Raw genomic sequence first — 20685 nt, forward strand, 5'->3', positions numbered from 1 at the left:
CTGTACATGCTAAAAGAAATATTTGAAAATTTTAAGTCAATTTGCAAAAAATGCCCATTTTATAACGATTTTTTTATGAAAAACACTGTGAAAGACACTGTAATTGACCGAAAGTATGGCATATATCGTAAGATGAATACTTCTAAGGAAAATGGTTGTTCTAACAACTAAAGTTTCATGTCATCTTTTTTAGTGTGTTTCTAGCAAACTCATACCGTAATGATTTTTGATTTTATAAGAATGATAACTGAATTTCTTTTGTATAAATTCTAGTTTCCTTTGTACATTCTTCGAAACAAACAACCTTAGTCAGGTCGTATTTTGTGGGATATTTATCTCAAACAATAATTCGTCTTGGCGTAACGCCAAAGCTGGGACAAAGCCTGTTTGTATTCTATGAGTACTTCCACAGTTATTGACTGGGAGTTTCTTTGCCAATGACTATGTACCAGAATCCCATTAGTATCCAAAAGAATTTAGCGGGCATGATTAAAGCAAATTGGGCATTTTTTGCAAATCGAGTTTAATTTTGTAGGAATCGATTATTATGTTTTTCAAAATTTATGCATAAAAGTTTGGATAATTACCGTAAACGGGGATCAGCGGGGTAACATTGATCGACTTGACCGACCTCATGAAATGTTAAAACAAGCATTTTATATTGAATCAGTTTCTGCTATCGAATGGTATATCGTTATCTGCTATTATTTAGCTATTAAATGACATATAATTTATGAAAATTAAACATTGAAATAAATCGATTTTTCCATAAATGTGTTTCGTAACGCAATTAGATATGTACATTGTCAAACATTCCTGCATGGCATGAATACTAGATACAATATGAGGTTCGAAATCACTGTATTACTTCAATATGATATCCTAGAGTTGGATTTAATAGCTGAAACTTTTATGAAAATGTTACTTTTCAATTAAATATACGATTTATTAAGAGTAGGCTATCAATTACTTAAGCCATTGCCTACCTTTAGGCGTTATTCGCGGTTTGGAGGATTTTAATCCTAAAATAACTCAAAAAGTACATAACTTGTAAGAATTTGGACAACATATTCGAAATCAGCGACCCCGAATTTAGTAAGTAAGGGTATTTTCAACACAAACGAACATTGATCACTGACATGATCAATGTTACCCCAAATCAACAAAATCAAAAATTAGATAAAAATCCTATTTAAATATGTTTTAAAATTTTGCAATACTTTTTCAAGTAGCTTAACACATATTCTGAGGACCAGAACTTAAAAATATATAAAACATGTATCGCTTGCTTAAACAAGAGAATTATTCAAGAAAGATCGAAAATTCTGATCAATGTTGCCCCGGATTACGGTACCTAAAAGTCACACATTCAGAGGATCAAAGTATCTTCTAAACTTTTTTTCCTGTGGAAAATGTTTCGTTTTTTTTTCAAAAACCGTTTATTTCGAAATTTTGTTCAAAAATGTCTTTTGTAAATACGGAAAACATTTTACACCAGCAAAAAAAAATAGTAGATATCTTGATTTTTCCACTAAATGTGTATAAAACCTGATTATGAAAATATTACTGCATTATTTAATGAAAAATCAAAAACCAGAAAATTGAACATTGGGTCGAATGAAAAAAAAGTAGCGAATTTTATTACTTGTAGATCTACTCAAATAAAGTCCACTGATTTGAATACATCGTGGATATGAATAAAAAGAGTGTTAGTGTATCCTTCTAGAAAATAGACTACAAAAAAAATCAGTTTGGATTACTTTCCGGAATTTCTTTGGAAATACTTCTTGAAATTCCTCCGAAAACCCTCGAGATCCCTTCCTTATTTTTTCATGTCATTTGTCTTTGTTTTAGCTGGTATATTTCCCAAAGATTCTGGTGGAAATTCTCTCGGAGTTTCTGCCGGGACTTCTATAAAAATATCCCTTCTGGTGTTAATACTGGGATATCCCTCAGAGTGTTTCAGAATTCATCCTGGACTTACACCTAATATTTTTTGGAGAGTCTTCTGGGATTTCTGCAGGAGCTACTGCTGGTATTTCTCATAGAGTTTGTCACGTGATTTTTTTTTCGATTTTTTTAAGACTCTTCCTTGTTGATTATACTTTTTCTTGCAGTTTTCAACTGGGATTATGTTCTCGCAGATTTTCTCGGGATTATTCCCAGAGCTCTTATCAGAATCTCCTCCAGAAATTATCCCAAGATTCTGGATGCTACTTTTTGAGATTTCTTTAAAAATTGCTCGCGGAGTTCGAATTTTGAATAATTTTTCTCGAAATGACTCCTGGAATTACTTACGGGATTGCTGAAAAAATCCCGGTCAAATTTTGTGAAAGTCTCCGCAAAGACTTATTGGGGAAATTGCTTAAGGATTTCATACAATTTCACACTAACTAAACAAATATCACAAAAATTACTTAAGCAAGCTGCTGATCCTAAATATTAAACCAAAAATAGTCGCAATACTTTGATAGTTCCGGGAGAATTTTATTAAAATCTTAGATTTCTGCGGGAATCACAAAGTTTTCGAAAATGTAGTGTGAAAATTTCATCAAACTAAGATACAAACCTAGAATGTTCAGGAATGATGGATCATTCATTATCATGTGTTTAAGTATTGGAAATCCAATTATCTGTTTTAAAATCTTTACTGTAATTTCTCAAAACTCCTAAAATTTAAAAGTTTGATCAACATCAAAATTCCAAACTAAGTTCCATCAAACAAAAAAAAACCTTTCCATACTGATTTTTTTTTTTAATTTTGGCTCAAGAGCCTGCACTAGCGAAATGTTCACGGCGCACAGTTTGTGAAGCACTGTCTTAAAGGAATCCCGGGAGTAACTACGTGCGAAATCCACAAGAAATATCTGATAACTGTCTCTGGAAGAAATTCCTAAAAGAACTTCTGCAAAACCCCGAGAGAAACTGTTGGAAATCTATCCCGAAACCACTGAGAGAAATTCCTTTAAGAACTTTGGAAAGATCTCCGGGAGGAATCTAGCGAGAAACTCTGGAAGAAAGTTCATGGGGTACATACTCTAGCAGAGACCCCCCGTAAACAAACTCAAAAAAACCTAAAATCGTGAAAAATCTTGGAATGAGCTATTTATGGAAGGAAATACGTAAAAATCTGTGGATACTTGGGAAAACTAAAGAAACCAAAAAAAAAACCTTTGAAAATTCAAAGGAAAAACTGCGAGAAGGATTTGAAGGAAGAATTATGAATAGAATTTCAAAATCTTAACATTACTACACCACCAGCACAGAGTACAACATCCAAATTCATACTCAAAACTGTGTATGGAATTTAACGGCCATATTGTCTATGGATTTACTGATTGATCTCATGAATGTTTTTCCTGATTTTCTAGAGTATATATTTGAATGCCATTGTTGGTAGAAATCTCAAAGCAATTTATTGCAATTAACCTATAACAACTCTGGGAATAATTTATAAATATTCCGTAATTGATTTTTGTACAATATTTGAAAAAGTTTTGTTGAGCAATTCTTGATGGAAGCATTCAGCGATTTGATGGAATATGACCGATTTTTCAACCGAAATTTTTAACTTAAATTTTGAGGTTACTTCTGTATAGTTTTTATAAAAGTTACATGTAAAATTTCTCCCTGGAAAAACCTAGGAAACTCAGGGAATTTTATTTTGTCTTATGAGTAGACACCTTGTACTTATCGATTGTCGGTTCTCGGTTCGTGACAATTTTACGATGTTCTCGAACAGATAATTGGCATGCAGTTGAAGTACTCTATTGTAAAGAGTTTTTTTTTAGTAACAAGATGAAAAAACTGAGAAAAACACGTATAAGCCTCATGATGTTGATAAACCTGGGCGTTTTAGTGGAATATCTGTAAGTAAAAGAAAATCCAGTTAAGTATTGCTCATTTCCCACCCCACTGGACCCCTTTCGCAGTTAGTAGGTAAAGTGCGGGATCGTTAATAAAACTGCGATTTTGCATCGAATCGTGTCGTTGTCTTCTGCGTACAAGGGGCTGGATAAGTGCGCACGATTCGATGTAAAATCGCCGTTTTTCACGATGCCGCACTCATACTAACTGCGAAATGAGTCCAGTGGGTTGGAAAATGCTCAATACTGTCCCTTTGAATTCCACTAAGAATTGGCCCATATAGCCGAGGCGGTAAACGCACGGGTATTCAGCATGACCATGCTGACGGTGACGGGTTCGATTCCCGGTCGGTCCAGGATCTTTTCGTAAAGGAAATTTCCTTGACTTCCTTGGGCATAGAGTATCTTCGTGCCTGCCACACGATATACACATGCAAAATGTTCATTGGCAGAGGAAGCTCTCAGTTAATAACTGTGGAAGTGCTCATAGAACACTAAGCTGAGAAGCAGGCTTTGTCCCAGTGAGGACGTTACGCCAAGAAGAGAGAGAGAGAAGAATTGGCATCCTTTGACAGATACGTATTTCGACCTTAACGTATCTGTCAAAGCCATTTTTGTGGTCCAGTAAAATAATGATGTGATTCTATTGAAAATTGACAAAGTTATGAGAATTGAGGTAAAAAGTTACATTTTATTACTCGGAAATCCGACTTTATATTGTTTGTGCCACTTCCAGATCTCAATACTTTTGGTTCCAATGCAGGCCTGGTAGCGAGTCACTTTTTAGTGACTTGGTCACTATGTTCGGGTCAGTCACTAAAAAGTCACTATTTTCAAGATGCTTCAACTAAAGTCACTTTTTCTGTTGAAAAGTCACTATTTTCAACAATTTTAATGTTTTGTGGCAAATGATAATCTAGTCAGCGAGAAAAATAAGATTTAAAGTAATAAAAAACGCAAATCAAGCATTGTGTGGCTGGACTGCTTACAATAACTTGTTTAGTAGCTGTGTTAGCAAATGTATCAATCGCCTATGTAGAGTGACTGATTTTGATTCGTAGTATTTTTATGTTAGTTGTGGAAGTGTTGTCTTTTTGCCCAAGATTCATGCGACTATACTAGAAACCATTCTTTCTCATTGAAGTTTCTGGTTATTCTCCAGTATCCAGTGAATGATGTATGTTTTTGAACTATTACCAAAACAAATATGGGTGTAAAATCTGAATAAACTTAAAAAACAAAATTGCCAGAACTCTTGAAGAAATTTTCGGCGGAATTAATGATACAATTGTCGATGCGAAATATGCTCCTGTATGACCTCCATGACCATTTATGCATGAATTCATGCAGGATTTTGGCGAAAGTCACTGAATATTACTTGTGAAATTTTATATTTAGCAAAAGCTTTTGTTGAATTTCTGAAGGTATGATAATCTAGTTCAATGCCTGGAAAAATTGTCTGATAAAATTCTTTGATAAATGTTTCGAAGATAAATCTTTGAAATGATACCTTAAAGTGATCTTCAAAAATTGTGCACTATTTTTGACAAGAGCTTTTTCGAGAACATCGCCAAATAGCCAAATACTGTTCTGACTATTTTGTTGTGAAAAAATCTTCAAGTATGGGAGTATTAGAAGAAATTAGCATTTTCGTTAAAATATTAATTAAATTTTCGTCAATAAGCGTCGTTTGTAATCCCTCAAAAATGCTTGAAATGTATTCGATATCAAGTACTACAGGAATTCTATCACCATTGTCTAATCAATTTCTGTTTAATTTTCACCTTCTTATAGTTTTGAGGGGTTCCTCGCAAATAACTTCAAAGGAATGCTAGTAATTTTTACATAAACTTGCTTACACATTGTCTATTCATAAAAAGAAAACATAAAATAAATTCTCCAGGAATTTTTAAAAGAAATTTCCTATCCGAAGTATCGTCATTTTCTATGAGGAAGATATAGAAACAATTTCTTTCATTTTGCATTTGTTTCTTTTTTAACTTCTCCAGAAATTTTAGCAAACACCATTCCACTGCGGCAATCCATGAATTGAGCCGAATGCTCTTTCAAATACGGCTCAAGAATTTTACCCTGAATTTTTCTATGAAATCCAACGGAAATATCTGCAATAGTTTTCAAATTAATGTATTTAGGAATTTGTTCAATAAACAATGTATTTCGTCTCATGTTCTTTTATATATCAGCTTTAACTTAAAAAAATCCAGGAACTTGCACCAATGTTTCCCCATTGAGGTTCTACTGGAACCGACTAAAAAAAAGTTGTATGTGCCAACAACCATTTTCGTTCATTGACTTATTGTTTATCTAGTTCTGAAAATATCTGCTAACAGTTGTTTACACATGCATTTTTTGTTGGTGGAGAAGGTTTTCCTGAAAATATTTTTTATGCGGTACTTCAAGGTTTTCTGAATCAAGTTCGGCTCACAATTTTTGGTCGCTAATCATATTTTTTTTGCCAAAAATCACTATTTAGTCACTTTTTTGCCATTTTTAAGTCACTATTTGGTCACTATTTTCGTGAACTTGGTCACTAAAATAACTATTTCAACCATCAGTCTTTACCACCAGGTCTGTATCCAACGGGGAACTTTCTATTTAAAACTTTCTCTGATTTGTTTAAAAAAAACGCACGAATTCCAATTTATGACAGTCGTACCCTATGGTCAATTGTCAAGGAAAAGTTTCAGTTAATAACTGGGAAGTGCTCACAGAACACAAAGCTGTGAATTAGGTTATAGCACAGCTGAGACATAACACTAGGCAGAAGAAAAATCAATTCAGGAGAGATCTTTTTCAAATCTTTCATTAATAAACTGACTCTCCTCTTGACTACTATCTCCTACGTTCCACAAACTCAAATATGACTGAATTTTTTGTCCATAAGTGACACACACAACGAATAGCTCTCATTTTTGCCGTCCATACAAGCACTTCACGCTTCCTACAATGGCAACTCCGACAAAAATGGTACGCTAGGAGGCTTCCTATACGTGCCTACCACTGCACCGGGCAGTTTAATGCTATTATCCATTTGTTAGGATCGAACAATAGTTCAATGGGATGCTGCGCGCTGCCAGAGCACTATCGATACAGCCAGTGAAGACGCTGCCGTGTGATGTGAGATCTAGCAAACAGCATAAATAGCATTCATAAACGGCGATTCTGGGCATTTTGTAAGTGAAAACCTTAGGAGTAGGATTGTTGTGATTCTAGGCGCAGTGAAAGTGAGTAATGCAATTTATTAAGTTATTGCAATTGAGTTCAATAGTGCAATCTGCTTCACCGAAGATGCATTCTGGAAACCCCTGGTCTAGTAGAAGCGGCATAGTTGGTGCTGCTGGTGGTATAGCAACCGGGTGTGGAGGAGTGGTTCAGCGACGAGTGTAGTGATATAACGTCATCGTTAGGAGTGGATCGCAGTGCTAAAGCGAGCCCTTTTTTCCGACAGATACCTAGTGAACTTTTTTGGGTGATACTACGTTGACCAATGTCCAGAACGGTTTGGATAAACGCATAGAGCTTCAAGGTCGCGCCAATTACGAACGTTCAAACTGGAACAGGAATGTGTGTTATAAATAGCCAGCAGTGGAAAATTACTGAGGACTGAGGATCGGTACTGAAAAAGATTGCATTTCTCAAAGTGAAGGAGAAAGAGATACCTATCGCGTTCAGTTCAGATCGAGATCAGCTGTGTTCGCGCGTGCAAGTGTTGTTGTGTTGCGTCGCTCGTGTTCTGGGGGGAAAAAATCATCGATCATGGTTCTGCAGTGGTAAAGCCGGGCTCTTCCTTCGATAACTATGGCCAACCGGTCCTCGTTCGGATACATAACTTTTATTGTGACCTGTATGTGCAGTCGTTAAACTTTAGTCTCACGTTCCATAGTGGATGTTCTATATCGTTTATCAGTTCAACGCAGATCGGTGTGTAGCATCTCGCGGCAAGACAAAAACTCGTGCGATTAGATAGATAGGCTGTGTGCTGTATCATGTGTGCGCCAAAAGTGTGAATTGTTTAAACATTCCGGAACGTACTATAACGGGAAGAGAATATCGGACCAGTTGGATGAAAGGTAAATGGTTATCTAATAGTTGTGAAATACTTGTTTTATGTTTATAATAATAATTTAAAAGGCTTGGCTGCGGTTCTATAATTTTTAATTATGGAAAAGCCAATCCGTTAAACAATTGTGTATGGCGTATCATCCATCGCAATAAATTAGCATCGTGGAAATGTGGTTTTGTATTAGCTCGAATTTATTTTGCAAGAAGTAATTTTTCACTAGAAACCAAATGGTTATTTTAGATAATTTTCAGCTAAGCAAATATAACTTTCTTGATTTTCACAAATTTCGTTTAACGTAGGGAACTGAACCATTAAGGAATGGCGATTCTCATTTGGCCACTTTCGGCTGAAACACTGTAGGGTACCGAGCCACTTAGGCAGTGGCTGGTATTTTGGGCACTTTTTCGCTATAACTCAGTCAACTCCAAACCAATAGACTTGAAATTTTATACTATACGTATCTCATCCCGTTGCAAAAATTGTGTCAATTGGTTCAAAATTGATTGAGTTATAGCGGACAATTGCACAAAATAGATGCACTGTCGGAATGGTTCTACGTCCCCACTGGGACTTGGCCAGCCTCGCTTCAACTTAGTGTTCTTAGAGCACTTCCACAATTATTAATTGAAGGACTTTCTTTGCCTGCCATTGCATGAATTTGTATATTGTGAGGCAAGCACAATGATACATTAGGCATGGTACACTAATTACGTAACGCAAAAATTGGCCGTTTCAGACCCCCTCCTGGAGCTGAACTCCTCCCCCCTCCCTCTATAGCGTTACGTAATTTGTGTACGATACCTTACGCCCAGGGACTCGAGAAAATTTTCCCGACCAGAACGTGAATCGAACCCGCCGTCTCCGGATTGGCGATCCATAGCCTTAACCACTAGGCTAACTGGTTCCACTTCACTATGCCGATTTTTTACTGAACGATTTACTGTTTTAAGTTGTTGAGTTATTACAAAAAGTGCTCAAATAAAAGTTGCTGCACAAATGGTACAACCCTATTTCGTATAACTTTAAATTAATTTCGAATAATCTATGCTTATACATATTCAAATTTTCGTTTGCCTGAACATCATTCTATGTTCCTATGAATTGATTTTAACTCCAGCATTCGTAAAAGGAAGTAAAGTTGTCATAAATAGGTAACGCTTTAATAAAATGCTGTTTTTTTTTCATTGAAAGAGACAAAATAATAATTTCGTTGCATTTATTTCTCAAAATTTAATCATATATTTATGTTCACTGCAATGGGCTTGCTGTTCATAGACATGTCTAATGCGCCAAAAACCAGCCTGAGAGTTGTCTTACTTTTCCAGGCATTTCGTTCTAGAGATTGGGCGTTAAAAAGCCAGTTTTCAACTCTAATGTTTTTTTTTTTCATTTTAAAGCTTTGCGCTAAATAAATAAAAATTAAATTTTCAGGCTGTCTCTGTCCTTGGCTAACGTGAAATTATAGGGAAACATGATGTTATTTGGGAAATTTATTCTGAAAGGAGTTTCGCATTTCTATGTTCTTACTTTTGATAAATCTTAAGGAATTTGCCATCTAAATAATGCGTTTATCCTACCTAAGAATGTTTAAGAATGTGATGCACAGCACCACCTTGCGAGACCCATGTTAAAGACCATACCATGTATTCTAGACGTTTAATAAATCCAAAACAGGCATTCCTCTATGAAGCAAAATTAAGCAGTGTTCAGGGGTGGCATTAACCTTCTTAGCATCGTCTCTCTCTCTCTCTCTTCTTGGCGTAACGTCCTCACTGGGACAAAGCCTGCTTCTCAGCTTAGTGTTCTATGAGCACTTCCACAGTTATTAACTGAGAGCTTCCTCTGCCAATGACCATTTTGCATGTGTATATCGTGTGGCAGGCATGAAGATACTCTATGCCCAAGGAAGTCTAGGAAATTTCCCTTACGAAAAGATCCTGGACCGACCGGGAATCGAACCCGTCACCCTCAGCATGGTCATGCTGAATACCCGTGCGTTTTCCGCCTCGGCTATATGGGCCCTTCTTAGCATCGTCACCCCCATTCTATCATTTTCCAGGATTGTTTCAACGATTGCCTGTGTATGTGTAGATTAGACTAGACTAGATGGGACGTAACGCCAAGAATAGGAGAAGAGAATCTTCTACATAATTGTGTCCTAATCATTGGGCCCTCTTCCTAATTTTCCTGAAAATTGGGGTGGTTTATATTAGCGAGGAAAGTGGAAACCAAACATTCGCAGTAAAACCACAGACAAACAGACGTAACACTTGCGAAATTTCCATCGACCATGCTTTTAACGATCATTTTAAATTTTCATAGTTGTGATTTTCACAACCAGAGGCGCGCGCATCGTTTTTCTATGAGTTTGACGTTTCACACTAGCGCCTTCTGTTGACGATATTGCACAACACAGTGATTTGTGCAACTTTTCCACCAGGTGGTGGTAGTGTGAACTGGGCGATGGATTTCCATGGAAATCGTTCAAGGTGTTACGTCTGTTTGTCTGTGGTAAAACTATACATTCTTCGGAAAATTTGTAGGTCTACTCATTTTGAGAAAGTTTGCTTATAGTTATTTTTGTAACGAGTTGCAAAAAGGTAATTTTTTCAGCACGAGTCGTACATTTATCCAACGAGGCTTGTCGAGTTGGATAAATACGAAGAGTGCTGAAAAATCGAGTTTTGCAACGAGTTCCATACAAAATTTTATGCAATGATTTTTTTCATAATGCAACCCATACTAGTTATTTAGGTAACGAGTGGCAAAAAGTTGATTTTTTCAGCACGAGTCGTGCATTTATCCAACGAGGCTTGCCGAGTTGGATAAATACGAAGAGTGCTGAAAAAATCGAGTTTTGCAACGAGTTCCATACAAAATTTTATGCAATGATTTTTTTCATAATGCAACCCATTTGGATTGCATAATGTTCATAATGCAACTCAAATGAGTTGCATTATGAACATTATACAACTATTTTTCATTATGCAACTCATTTCAGTTGCATAATGAACCAGTTCGGAAAAATTGGCCATTATGATACCAAAATGAGTTATATAAAATGTAAATTATAATACTGAATTGCATAAAAAATTTTATGCAACGATTTTTTCATAATGCAACTCATTTGAGTTGCATAATGTTCATAATGCAAATCAAATGAGTTGCATTATGAACATTATACAACTATTTTTCATTATGCAACTCATTTCAGTTGCATAATAAACCAGTTCGGAAAAAATGCTCATTATGATACCTGTTCGGCAATGAACACAAGAATTTTAGGCAAAGGAACTGGACTGTATATTGGCACGGCAGATAGAGAATTGGATTTCGGATTGGGATGAAATAATCACTAGAGCACTTTCACTACTTTATTCTCTACTGCTAACTATTTACACTTCACACTTTGGCTTATTTCACTTCACGTTGTTCAAGCCACGCGAACGCTTATCACTAATCCACCTTCGAATTTCGACTGATTTGCGACCGCGAACGGGTCGCATATATATATACCAAAAATCTAACGTTCCAGAACCACGTGGACGGCTCTACGCGCGCGTAGAACCTACGCGACGTGTATGGAACAAACCATCATCGCATTGGCTGCAGGACTCATTTTGGTATCATAATGGCCATTTTTTCCGAACTGGTTCATTATGCAACTGAAATGAGTTGCATAATGAAAAATAGTTGCATAATGTTCATAATGCAACTCATTTGGGTTGCATTATGAACATTATGCAACTCGAATGGGTTGTATAATGAAAAAATCATTGTATAAAATTTTGTATGGAGCTCATTGCAAAACTCGATTTTTTCAGCACTCTTCGTATTTATCCAACTCGGCAAGCCTCGTTGGATAAATGTACGACTCGTGCTGAAAAAATTACCTTTTTGCAACTCGTTACATAAATAACTATTTTACGATGATCAGAAAACTTAAAATAAATCGCGGAAAATTGGGTCGATTTAAAAACTCCATATATTTAGTATGGGATGAAAAATTGGTAGAAAACTTTAAACCTTATTTACTAGTAAGTGAGGTTTTGCCACTTACACCCCTTTGGTTCTAACCCCTTCATATAGATCTGATCTAGAATCTTAAGCTTAATCATATATATTTTTCAACCTATTGACTATACATAGATATGACGATTTGGATTGTTAATACGTTTCGGTTTTCCAGGAACACAATATGTATAATTATTATTTGAAACTTTGTAAAGACCTACATGTAATTTGTTTTTCATTCATTTCTCTTTCAACAGCCTCCCCCGATAAGTATGGATGTGTGATAGTAGTGCAGTGTGGGCCAGGCTAGCGACCAACCCCCAACCAGCGAGCAAACCAGCCAGCACCAGTGCGCGAAGATCGTCGCTGTGGCACCAACAACCACTTGGTATTTCTCTCGGTGGACGCGTCGTCGCGTGGTCGGGTGTGCCTGTGTATAGTACCGTCTCGATGTTTACAATTTTCGCCGCGCGTTAGAAGCCCTTCAATGACGCCGGCATATGGGTGGTGTTATTTATAAGCAATTGAAAGAGTGATTTTTTGCGCAAAGTGCAACAAGTTGTGTTACTGTTTTTGGTTGTATTGTAAGAGCCGGCTCAGAATAGCGTTCCAAGTAATGACCCCGGGTCGCACGATTAGGATGGATCGGAGCGGTGTAATTGGCGCCGGGCTTAATGCTGGCGCCAGCACTAGCAGCGAACAGCGTAAGAAAACCGGAGAAACTATCCACTCCGGACAGTTTATGGTTTCCCATTTCGAAACGGAAGGCCAGGAGGACGAAGATGACGACGATTTGGGGATGCAAGTGGTGGTCGAAGATGTCAAGCCGGCCATCGTTGATACCGTCATTTCAAACATCATCTCAAAGCGGAATCCGGAGCTGTCGATGCATAGTGCTGCCAACTTGATAGGCAGCAGTTCTAATGCAGTTGCGCCGCTGAGGAGTGGCTCGACTGGGATGGAACTGATCAAATATGCACAAAAACGGCAGCCGCTGCAGCTGACCGGCCGTTACACCTCGTCTCAGGTGGAGATCGATACGGACCTGTCGACGGTGTTCAATACGCTCAACGTCACCTACACGTAAGTAGAGGGCAAAACGCATCTTAATGGAGAGGGTGAAAATAACTCCTTTGAGTATTTAGAACCATATCCCTGGTCTGTTTGTCTACATTGTTTAAAATAAATTTGCAAGTTTCAATCCTTAAGTTAAAATAAAGGGAATATGTATATCGCTCTGGCCAGTCTATAAACTAAGAGTTAGAATAATTTGGATCACTGAACAGGACTTAAACTCGCTTATATATAGATCGTTCTGGTGGCTGAGTTTCAGACTGTAATGTATCGTAGGCTTGTAGCGTTTTGTTTGTCTTACAACTGTGTTAAAGAACATAATGCCAGCGAGTATCGTTTGTTTATCCCTATAAAAATTGATCATTCGATAACTTGGTGCCAATAAGTGGCACTTGACTTGCTTACGTGTTACTTTATTATAGAGATTTTCAGCCTCAGGCGGGTTCATCTCTTCAAAAATATACATAATATACACATCGTTGTATAGTTTAATCCTTTGGAGACGGATTTTTCACTTTTCTGGATGCAATACCGCTGGTGTAGAACACGTTTGTGATGGTCGATTTTCTCGGCTGGGCAAATATGACCCATCCGTCCCCAAAGGATTAAAGGACTTATATGATAGTCAGTTCAAAAAGTTCAGCTTATCGGACGCAGTGGTTTAATTTCCCCTACAGGGGAGGAAAACAAAGATGATAGGCAGACTCTGCAGGTAATGCTGTGTGTGTCATCGGAACTCGGATTCTAAAGTGCATTTTGGTGGAAGAATCAGATTCATGCAAAAAGTTTACAGTTAACTTTCAAAGCTTACACATGATCAATAAAAAGACTAATTGTTAGCGCCAATAAGTCTTGACATTTTGGACGAATATGACTACTTTTCACTCAGACCAGATCAGTACAATAAATGGAGCATTTGTAAACTGAACAGCAACGGACATAACAAAATTTTTAATATAGCAAATACTAAATAATTGATATGACAGAACAGTTCAACATAACACAAAAAAAAATCAGTAAATTTGAAAATCTACGACAAATAACTAACAAGTTGACAAAAATCTAACAAATTATATGAACCTCACTACATAAAACCAGGTTTCACACCGTAGCCTTCCGGATCATTTTGCTACAGTGTCGTCCAGGAAGCCCTTTCATCCGTGCAAGTCTGGTGAACTGCTTTAGAAGAATTGTGTTTTGTCCTATCCACGGCCTAGTTCAGGGGCTTCAACGTTATACATTGTTCGGTTAAAAACTTAAAAAAAATAAAAAGATTTACATGTTGAGCAATGTCACATTGTCACAGTAGAAAAAAGTCCGAAAAATGTTATTTGGAGAAATTGGTGATTCTTGATGAACTACAATTCGCTCCGTTGAATCTATGCCGAATGAAACATCCTTCTCCACTGGATTCGGTCCTGGGCCAATGGCATACGATCCCCTTGGACGTTGAGCGTTCGTAGGTAAATTCATCAAACACAAACAGCCATCTAGTGTGCGGCCTGCTACGTTGTCGCCAGCCTCTTGCTAATTTTTTATAATCGTTGTCGCTTTCATAGGTTTTCTTCATTAAGGGCTGCTTGCAGGAATTTCTCAGCCTATGCATGGAAAATTCCTTGCCTGAATCGCTCAGGGAACCGTTTTTTCTTCAATCGCGTACGCAGGCAGTTGCGAAAAAATGACAGTTCAAACGGCAGTCCCCGTAGGAAGTTTCTGTCAGGAATCACTCAAGAAGTTTCTTGAGCGATTCCATTCGAACACAAAACTGGGCTTTACTGCTGAAAGATGTTTGCAGTACCTGACGTTCAAAACCAGTAAACGCTCTCCGGTCGAATTTCATCAAAGTCCAAGTCTCGTCTGCAGCGACCAAAAGGATCAGTGTCTTACACAATGCGTTTGCAAACTACGGGACTTCAGCTGGATATGAAGTTCATAGAGATTTCTGTTCGCAGTTGCACAACACCTTTTCGTCATTATCGCAAGTCACTAGAGTTCCAAGGTACAGAATGACATCGAAATCCCATCCGCAGCCCGTACACTTGATTTCACTCCATCAAAGGTAGTACGAATCAGCCTAATCAGTCTCGTCTTAAAACCGTGATATATCATTATCTGCCATTACTCATTTCTTTTCACTGAATCGTAAGCCGCTTTGAAATCAATAAACAGGTAATTGGTCTTCAAGTTGTACTACTCGGAATTTATCTAGGATTGATTACAGAGTAAAAATTTGATCCGTCGTTGATTGGCCCTTATAAAAATAACCTTGGTATTCACTGACGAAGGACTCCTCCAAGTCTCAATCTGTTGAATACGTGACGTAATTTTGTAAGCCGAGTTGAGGAGTTTAATTTCCCGGTAATCGGCGCACTACAGTCTGTGCCCTTTCTGTAAAAAGGATAAATAAGACGCTCCCATCCCAGTTGGAAAGTAGTTCTGCTTCTTCCCATATTTTCAACAGAATATGGTAAAATACTTCGTGCAGCTGTTCACTTGCTATTTGGTATGTTCAGCCGGAAGTTCGTCCTCTTCCAAAAATGTCCTGTTTTTCAAAAATGAAAAAGCACTTTTCTTTAGAATATTCAACAAACCGAAGAAAATGACAATGTCAGATTGTCATAATTTAGAAAACGAACAATCGGAAATTCTCGTTTTCTTTGTAAATTATTCTGAAGAAAAGTGCCTTTTCAGTTTTGGAAAATATGCGATTCTCAATTGAGCCTTAATCTATTCGCCAACGAGCTAACGTTGTTTCCATTCAATAAAATCTCAAAGTTCCACACTTAACACTTAGCAGCTACCATAGTTTTACATGTCAGCAATTCACTTTCACCTAAGAATGAACATAGAAAAAATGCCATTTCTTGTATTTTTCTATGTAAACGTCGAGCGACAAGACAAGTAGCGCTCTCTAAGCGTATCAAGGTGGAAGCTCTATGTTATAGTGTTCGTGATTTGACATAAGAGAAGGTTGTGAGCGTATATTTTGGTATTCGCATACAATCAGTAATGTACACTACCGCAAGAACATCAAACTTTCATCTGCAGATACCGCTGCGCTAGTGAACAACCACCTCCCCGAGAATCAGCTCAATCCGCATTTTTTACATTTCTTATTTTTTTGTTTTCACGGTCATGTCCATTTCGGGAAACGGTGCTGTTTTACTCCGCGATTATTGACAGTTTCGTAAGATTTCCGCATATTCTGTTTGTGGGGTTAGGCGACACCAACTCAAGAAAGCAAACTCGATTTCTCACGGAAGGTTAGCTTCAAGCTAGAATAATGAATTTATTAGTTAAATTTGATAGTTATATCGTAATTACTGAATCTTACAAATTTGGTGAGCTTTTTCCTGTTAAATAGCAAGTTTGGGTCGTCTATTCTTACACGGGATTGATTGACCGCCTAAAGGAGTGTGAGGGTGTGAGCTTGAAATAGTATTTACAGAATATAGCTATTTAATATTCCAACTTACAGTCTACGGAGTCTACGTCGATTATAAGTTCTTCAATGACGATTCCTAGCTCTGCTGGTCGGTTTATAAATTCAACAAATTGTGTAGACAAGTAGAATGTCTAATATTTATCTATCTAGAATTGCGATTTGCACTTGTTCTCAAACGTTCTTATTGCTAATCATGACAATGCACTTTATCCTGCTCATCGAGGGTCGCAGCATGACGTGTAAGGCCCATGTCATGTTGGTTCGTTCTGTCATTAGTCGCCGTAGTGCTGTGCCGGCTAGTGTTGCCAGAACCAGGGGTCCTGTCGGCACATACCCCCGCCCGTAAACCTTGCTGAGGCTCTGGGACCCCTGGAACACTGAGAGTAGGTTTACGACTATCCAAGACGTCCAGAACAGCTAACTTCGTGGCTGCTCTTCGGATGACCCCTGTCGACGTGCGCACCATCGCCTGTCGCACTCTACCGTCTCGGCCAGGGTAGACTTCTTCGATCCGTCCTCGAATCCACTGGTTCCTTATCTTCCCGTCGACGATAAGAACTAGATCTCCTACTTCCAGATTCTTTACTTCCTGAAACCACTTGCACCTCCGCGTAATAACAGGAAGGTATTCCTTTAGCCACCGGTTCCAGAATTCGTGGGTAATGAATCTGGCCAGTTTCCAGCTGCTTCGGAGTGTTGAACGGATGTCCATTTGTTCTGAAGGGAGAAACTTGGAACCAGACGAGTTGCCCAATAGAAAATGGTTGGGCGTCAGCGCCTCCTCATCTGCGGATTCGAGTGGAACGTAGGTGAGCGGTCTGGCGTTGATCATCGATTCAGCCTCAAGCAGGATCGTCTCTAGTGTTTCGTCGTCCGGTCTACGTGGTCCATCAATTATCGCTCCGATGGCTACCTTGACCGAGCGCACAAGTCTCTCCCATACTCCGCCCATATGGGGTGTTGCAGGAGGGATGAATTTCCACGCTGTCTGCGATGTGGTAAACTTCTCCGCAATGGCCCGCTTCGGAGATCGTCTGTAGTTCATTGCTCGTTCCTTGAAAGCATGTGGCGTTGTCGGACCAAAATTCTCTTGGAAGACCACGACGAGAGACGAAACGTTGTACCGCCATTATGCACGACTCCGTGCTCAAGGAGTGCACAACCTCCAAGTGGATAGCTCTGGTGGTCAAGCAGGTAAAGAGCGCCACCCACCGTTTCACATTGCTTCGGCCTAACTTGACGAGAACTGGACCGAAGTAATCCAGCCCGGTGAACACGAACGGTTGCACAAAGGCAGTCAGCCGCATTTCTGGGAGCGGCGCCATCGCTGGTGGTTTTGGAGCCGCCTTTGCAATTCGACACCATGCGCAGTTCTTGGCAACTTGGTCGACCAGTCGTCTTAATGTCGGGATGTCAAAGCGCTGGCGAATCTCGTTCACGATCGTCCCTCGATTAGCGTGACGAAACCGACGATGGTACCAGTCGACAATCAGAAAGGTTGTCACATGCTCTTTTGGGAGAATTGCTGGATGTTTTGCTTCTAACGGTACGTACGGTGCGGCTCCGATTCGGCCACGACTGCGCAAGATTCCTCTCTCATCAAGATATGGCCATTTGGTGTAGATTCTGCTAGATTTCTCTACTACGTTGTGACGGAGTTCGGGAGGACCTTGAGATTTCATAAGAATCGCAACTTCATTAGGGTACACTTCGGTTTGAGCGGTTTTCCAGAGGAGTTCTTCGGCGCGCCGCAGTTCGGCACTAGTAAGTACGCCGAGCTCTAGAGTACGACCACTCTTCTTCCGCCTGAGGTTGTCAGAGAACCGTAGTATGTACGCCACTGAGCGATGCAGTTTTGCCCATGAATTGAAGCGAGCAAAGTCAAAGATTGGATCGAAATGTGCGAAGTTGGAATGGACAGTCCGCAGTTCTGCAGTCGTTGGCGTTATCTGCCGCTGTTGCGGCCAGCTAGCCTCGGTATCGCGAAGAAAGTTTGGTCCCTGGAACCGAGGACTATCCATTGCCAAATGCGGTCCGGCACCCCACTTGGTTGCTAGCTCGGCTACGTTGAGCTTTGTCGGCACCCATTTCCATTCGGTTTGCTCCGTTGAACTTAGGATTTCGCCGACACGGACGGCGACAAATTTGTGGAAACGCCTGTGATCCCTGGAGCGAATCCACGCAAGTACTGTTCCAGAATCGCTCCAGCAATACCGACGACGAATCGAGAACTCGTGCTGGTTCTGGATGATCTCCAGCAGGCGTGTCCCTAGGACGGCCGCTTTCAGTTCCAGTCTAGGGATCGAGATTGTTTTCAAGGGAGCTACTTTGGTTTTTGCGCCGACGAGTGCCACTTGTACGCCTCTTTTTGTCTCCAACCGAAAAAACGCAACGGAAGCGTATGCCGACTCGCTAGCGTCGACGAACAGGTGAAGTTGAAGACTGTCAAGATTTGGAGGAAAAGGCGTGGGAAAATAGCACCGGGGAATGCGAATGTGGGCCAGTTGGTTGAAGTGACCCGACCATTGCTGCCACCGGCCTTTGATGTCGTCCGGTATTTGTTGATCCCACTCCGTACCTTTCGCCCACACGTCTTGCAGCAAGATTTTACCGTGCACGAGGAAAAAGGAGATGAACCCGAGGGGGTCGAACAAGCTCATCACCACTCTTGCGATTTCTCGTTTGGTAGGAATGTGGTTTTCGTCGAGTATGTACTGCAGGTCCTCTCTCAGGCCTAAAGCGTACACAAATACATCTTCGTGAGGAATCCACTTCATGCCGAGCACTGATTCTAACACTGACGAACTTCTCTCCTCGGTCCTCGCTCCAGGTCCAGGCTTTTTGGATCGCATTCCGAATTTGCTCCGATTCCCTTCAGAACTTCCGCTTCGTTGGATGAGAAGTGCCGCAATGTAAATCCACCCTTGGAATGCACGAGCTTCACTTCGTTGACGACCGAGATCGCTTCTTGGACGGTCTCGAAGCTGTCCAAGTAATCGTCCACGTAGTGTTTGTTTATGATTGTAGCTGCTGCTCGTGGATACTCCCCAGAATGTTCCTCGGCGTTAAGGTTCTTTATGTATTGTGCAGAGGCCGGAGTGCACGTTGAGCCAAATGTGGCGACGTCCATCACGTACACAACAGGATGATCTGCTGGGCTGTCGCGGAACAGGAATCGTTGGGACTGGTTGTCGGGAGCGCGTATCCTTATTTGATGGAACATTTCCATGATGTCTCCACAAACGGCAATGGGGAACTGGCGAAACTGGCTCAGAACTTTTGGAAGAGGTGACAACAGATCTGGTCCTTTGAGCAGCTTGGAGTTGAAGGAAACGTTGCCTACCTTCGCCGCAGCATCCCAGATAAGGCGTACCTTTCCAGGCTTTCTCGGATTCGTAACAGCTCCTAGGGGTAGGTACCACACCCGTTCGGCATCGACTGAAGTCAATTCGGATAGACTTGCTTTGTGCGCGTACCCCTTATGCAAATATTCCACGATTTGTTCTCGCACTCGACGCTCTAACTCCGGTTTGCTGACAAGTTTCCGCTCCAGCGCTTCTAAACGACGTACAGCCATGGGGTAGCTGTCAGGAAAACTGGGGTTGTCGGTTCTCCACAACAGTCCGGTTTCATAGCAGGATCCGACCGGCACCCGTCGCGTCGTATCCGCTAGAAGCTTTTGGGCTCGCTTCTCTTCCTCGGATTCCGGAATACTACGTGACCCCGATACGCCCACATCATCCAAGGTGAAATAACCATCAAGCTGCTCGTTTAGCTCGCGATCAGCGTCCGAAACTGCACCGACGTGGAAGCTAACGATAGCCGTACGCAATGGTTGACCAGGAATGCAGCCATAGATGCTCCAACCCAGCCTACACTTTGCACCGATTGGATCTCTTGGTCCCCCTTCACGCAGCTTCAACGGAACACACAATCGTAGATTGTCCAGCCCTATCAACAACTTGGGTTGGACGAGCTCGTAGTCTTCTAGCGGAAGACCACGCAGGTGAGGAAATCGTTTTGCCAAATCTCCATATTTGAGCGATTGTGAGGGTAGGACAAGCTGACTGACCGTGCGAGCATCAATCAACTTATGCCGGGCGGTACTACCTTTGCCGCAGATCTCAAGCTGTACGCGCTGTGATGTGGGTTCTTTTCGCTTCACGTTCCCGGTCCACTGAAGGGTTAGTGGTTCTAGCTGA

At 40.2% G+C, this 20685-nt stretch overlaps 1 protein-coding gene across 2 annotated transcripts in view; it reads left to right on the forward strand.

The window, feature by feature from the left end:
- Window positions 1-20685, forward strand: part of LOC109621236 (uncharacterized) — a 124487-nt gene that overhangs the window by 8833 nt on the left and 94969 nt on the right. The window contains exons 1-2 of one of the 2 annotated variants that reach the window (XM_062850775.1): window positions 6862-7957; window positions 12222-13047. In XM_062850775.1, coding sequence (XP_062706759.1) covers window positions 12581-13047 — 467 coding nt within the window. In that variant the 5' untranslated portion in view covers window positions 6862-7957; window positions 12222-12580. Of the gene's footprint in view, window positions 1-6861; window positions 7958-12221; window positions 13048-20685 lie in introns of those variants that run through there. The other variant, XM_029865744.2, reaches the window with a different exon arrangement.

The sequence above is a fragment of the Aedes albopictus genome, chromosome 2 (assembly GCF_035046485.1).
Source record: "Aedes albopictus strain Foshan chromosome 2, AalbF5, whole genome shotgun sequence".
Taxonomy (NCBI): Eukaryota; Metazoa; Arthropoda; class Insecta; order Diptera; family Culicidae; genus Aedes; species Aedes albopictus.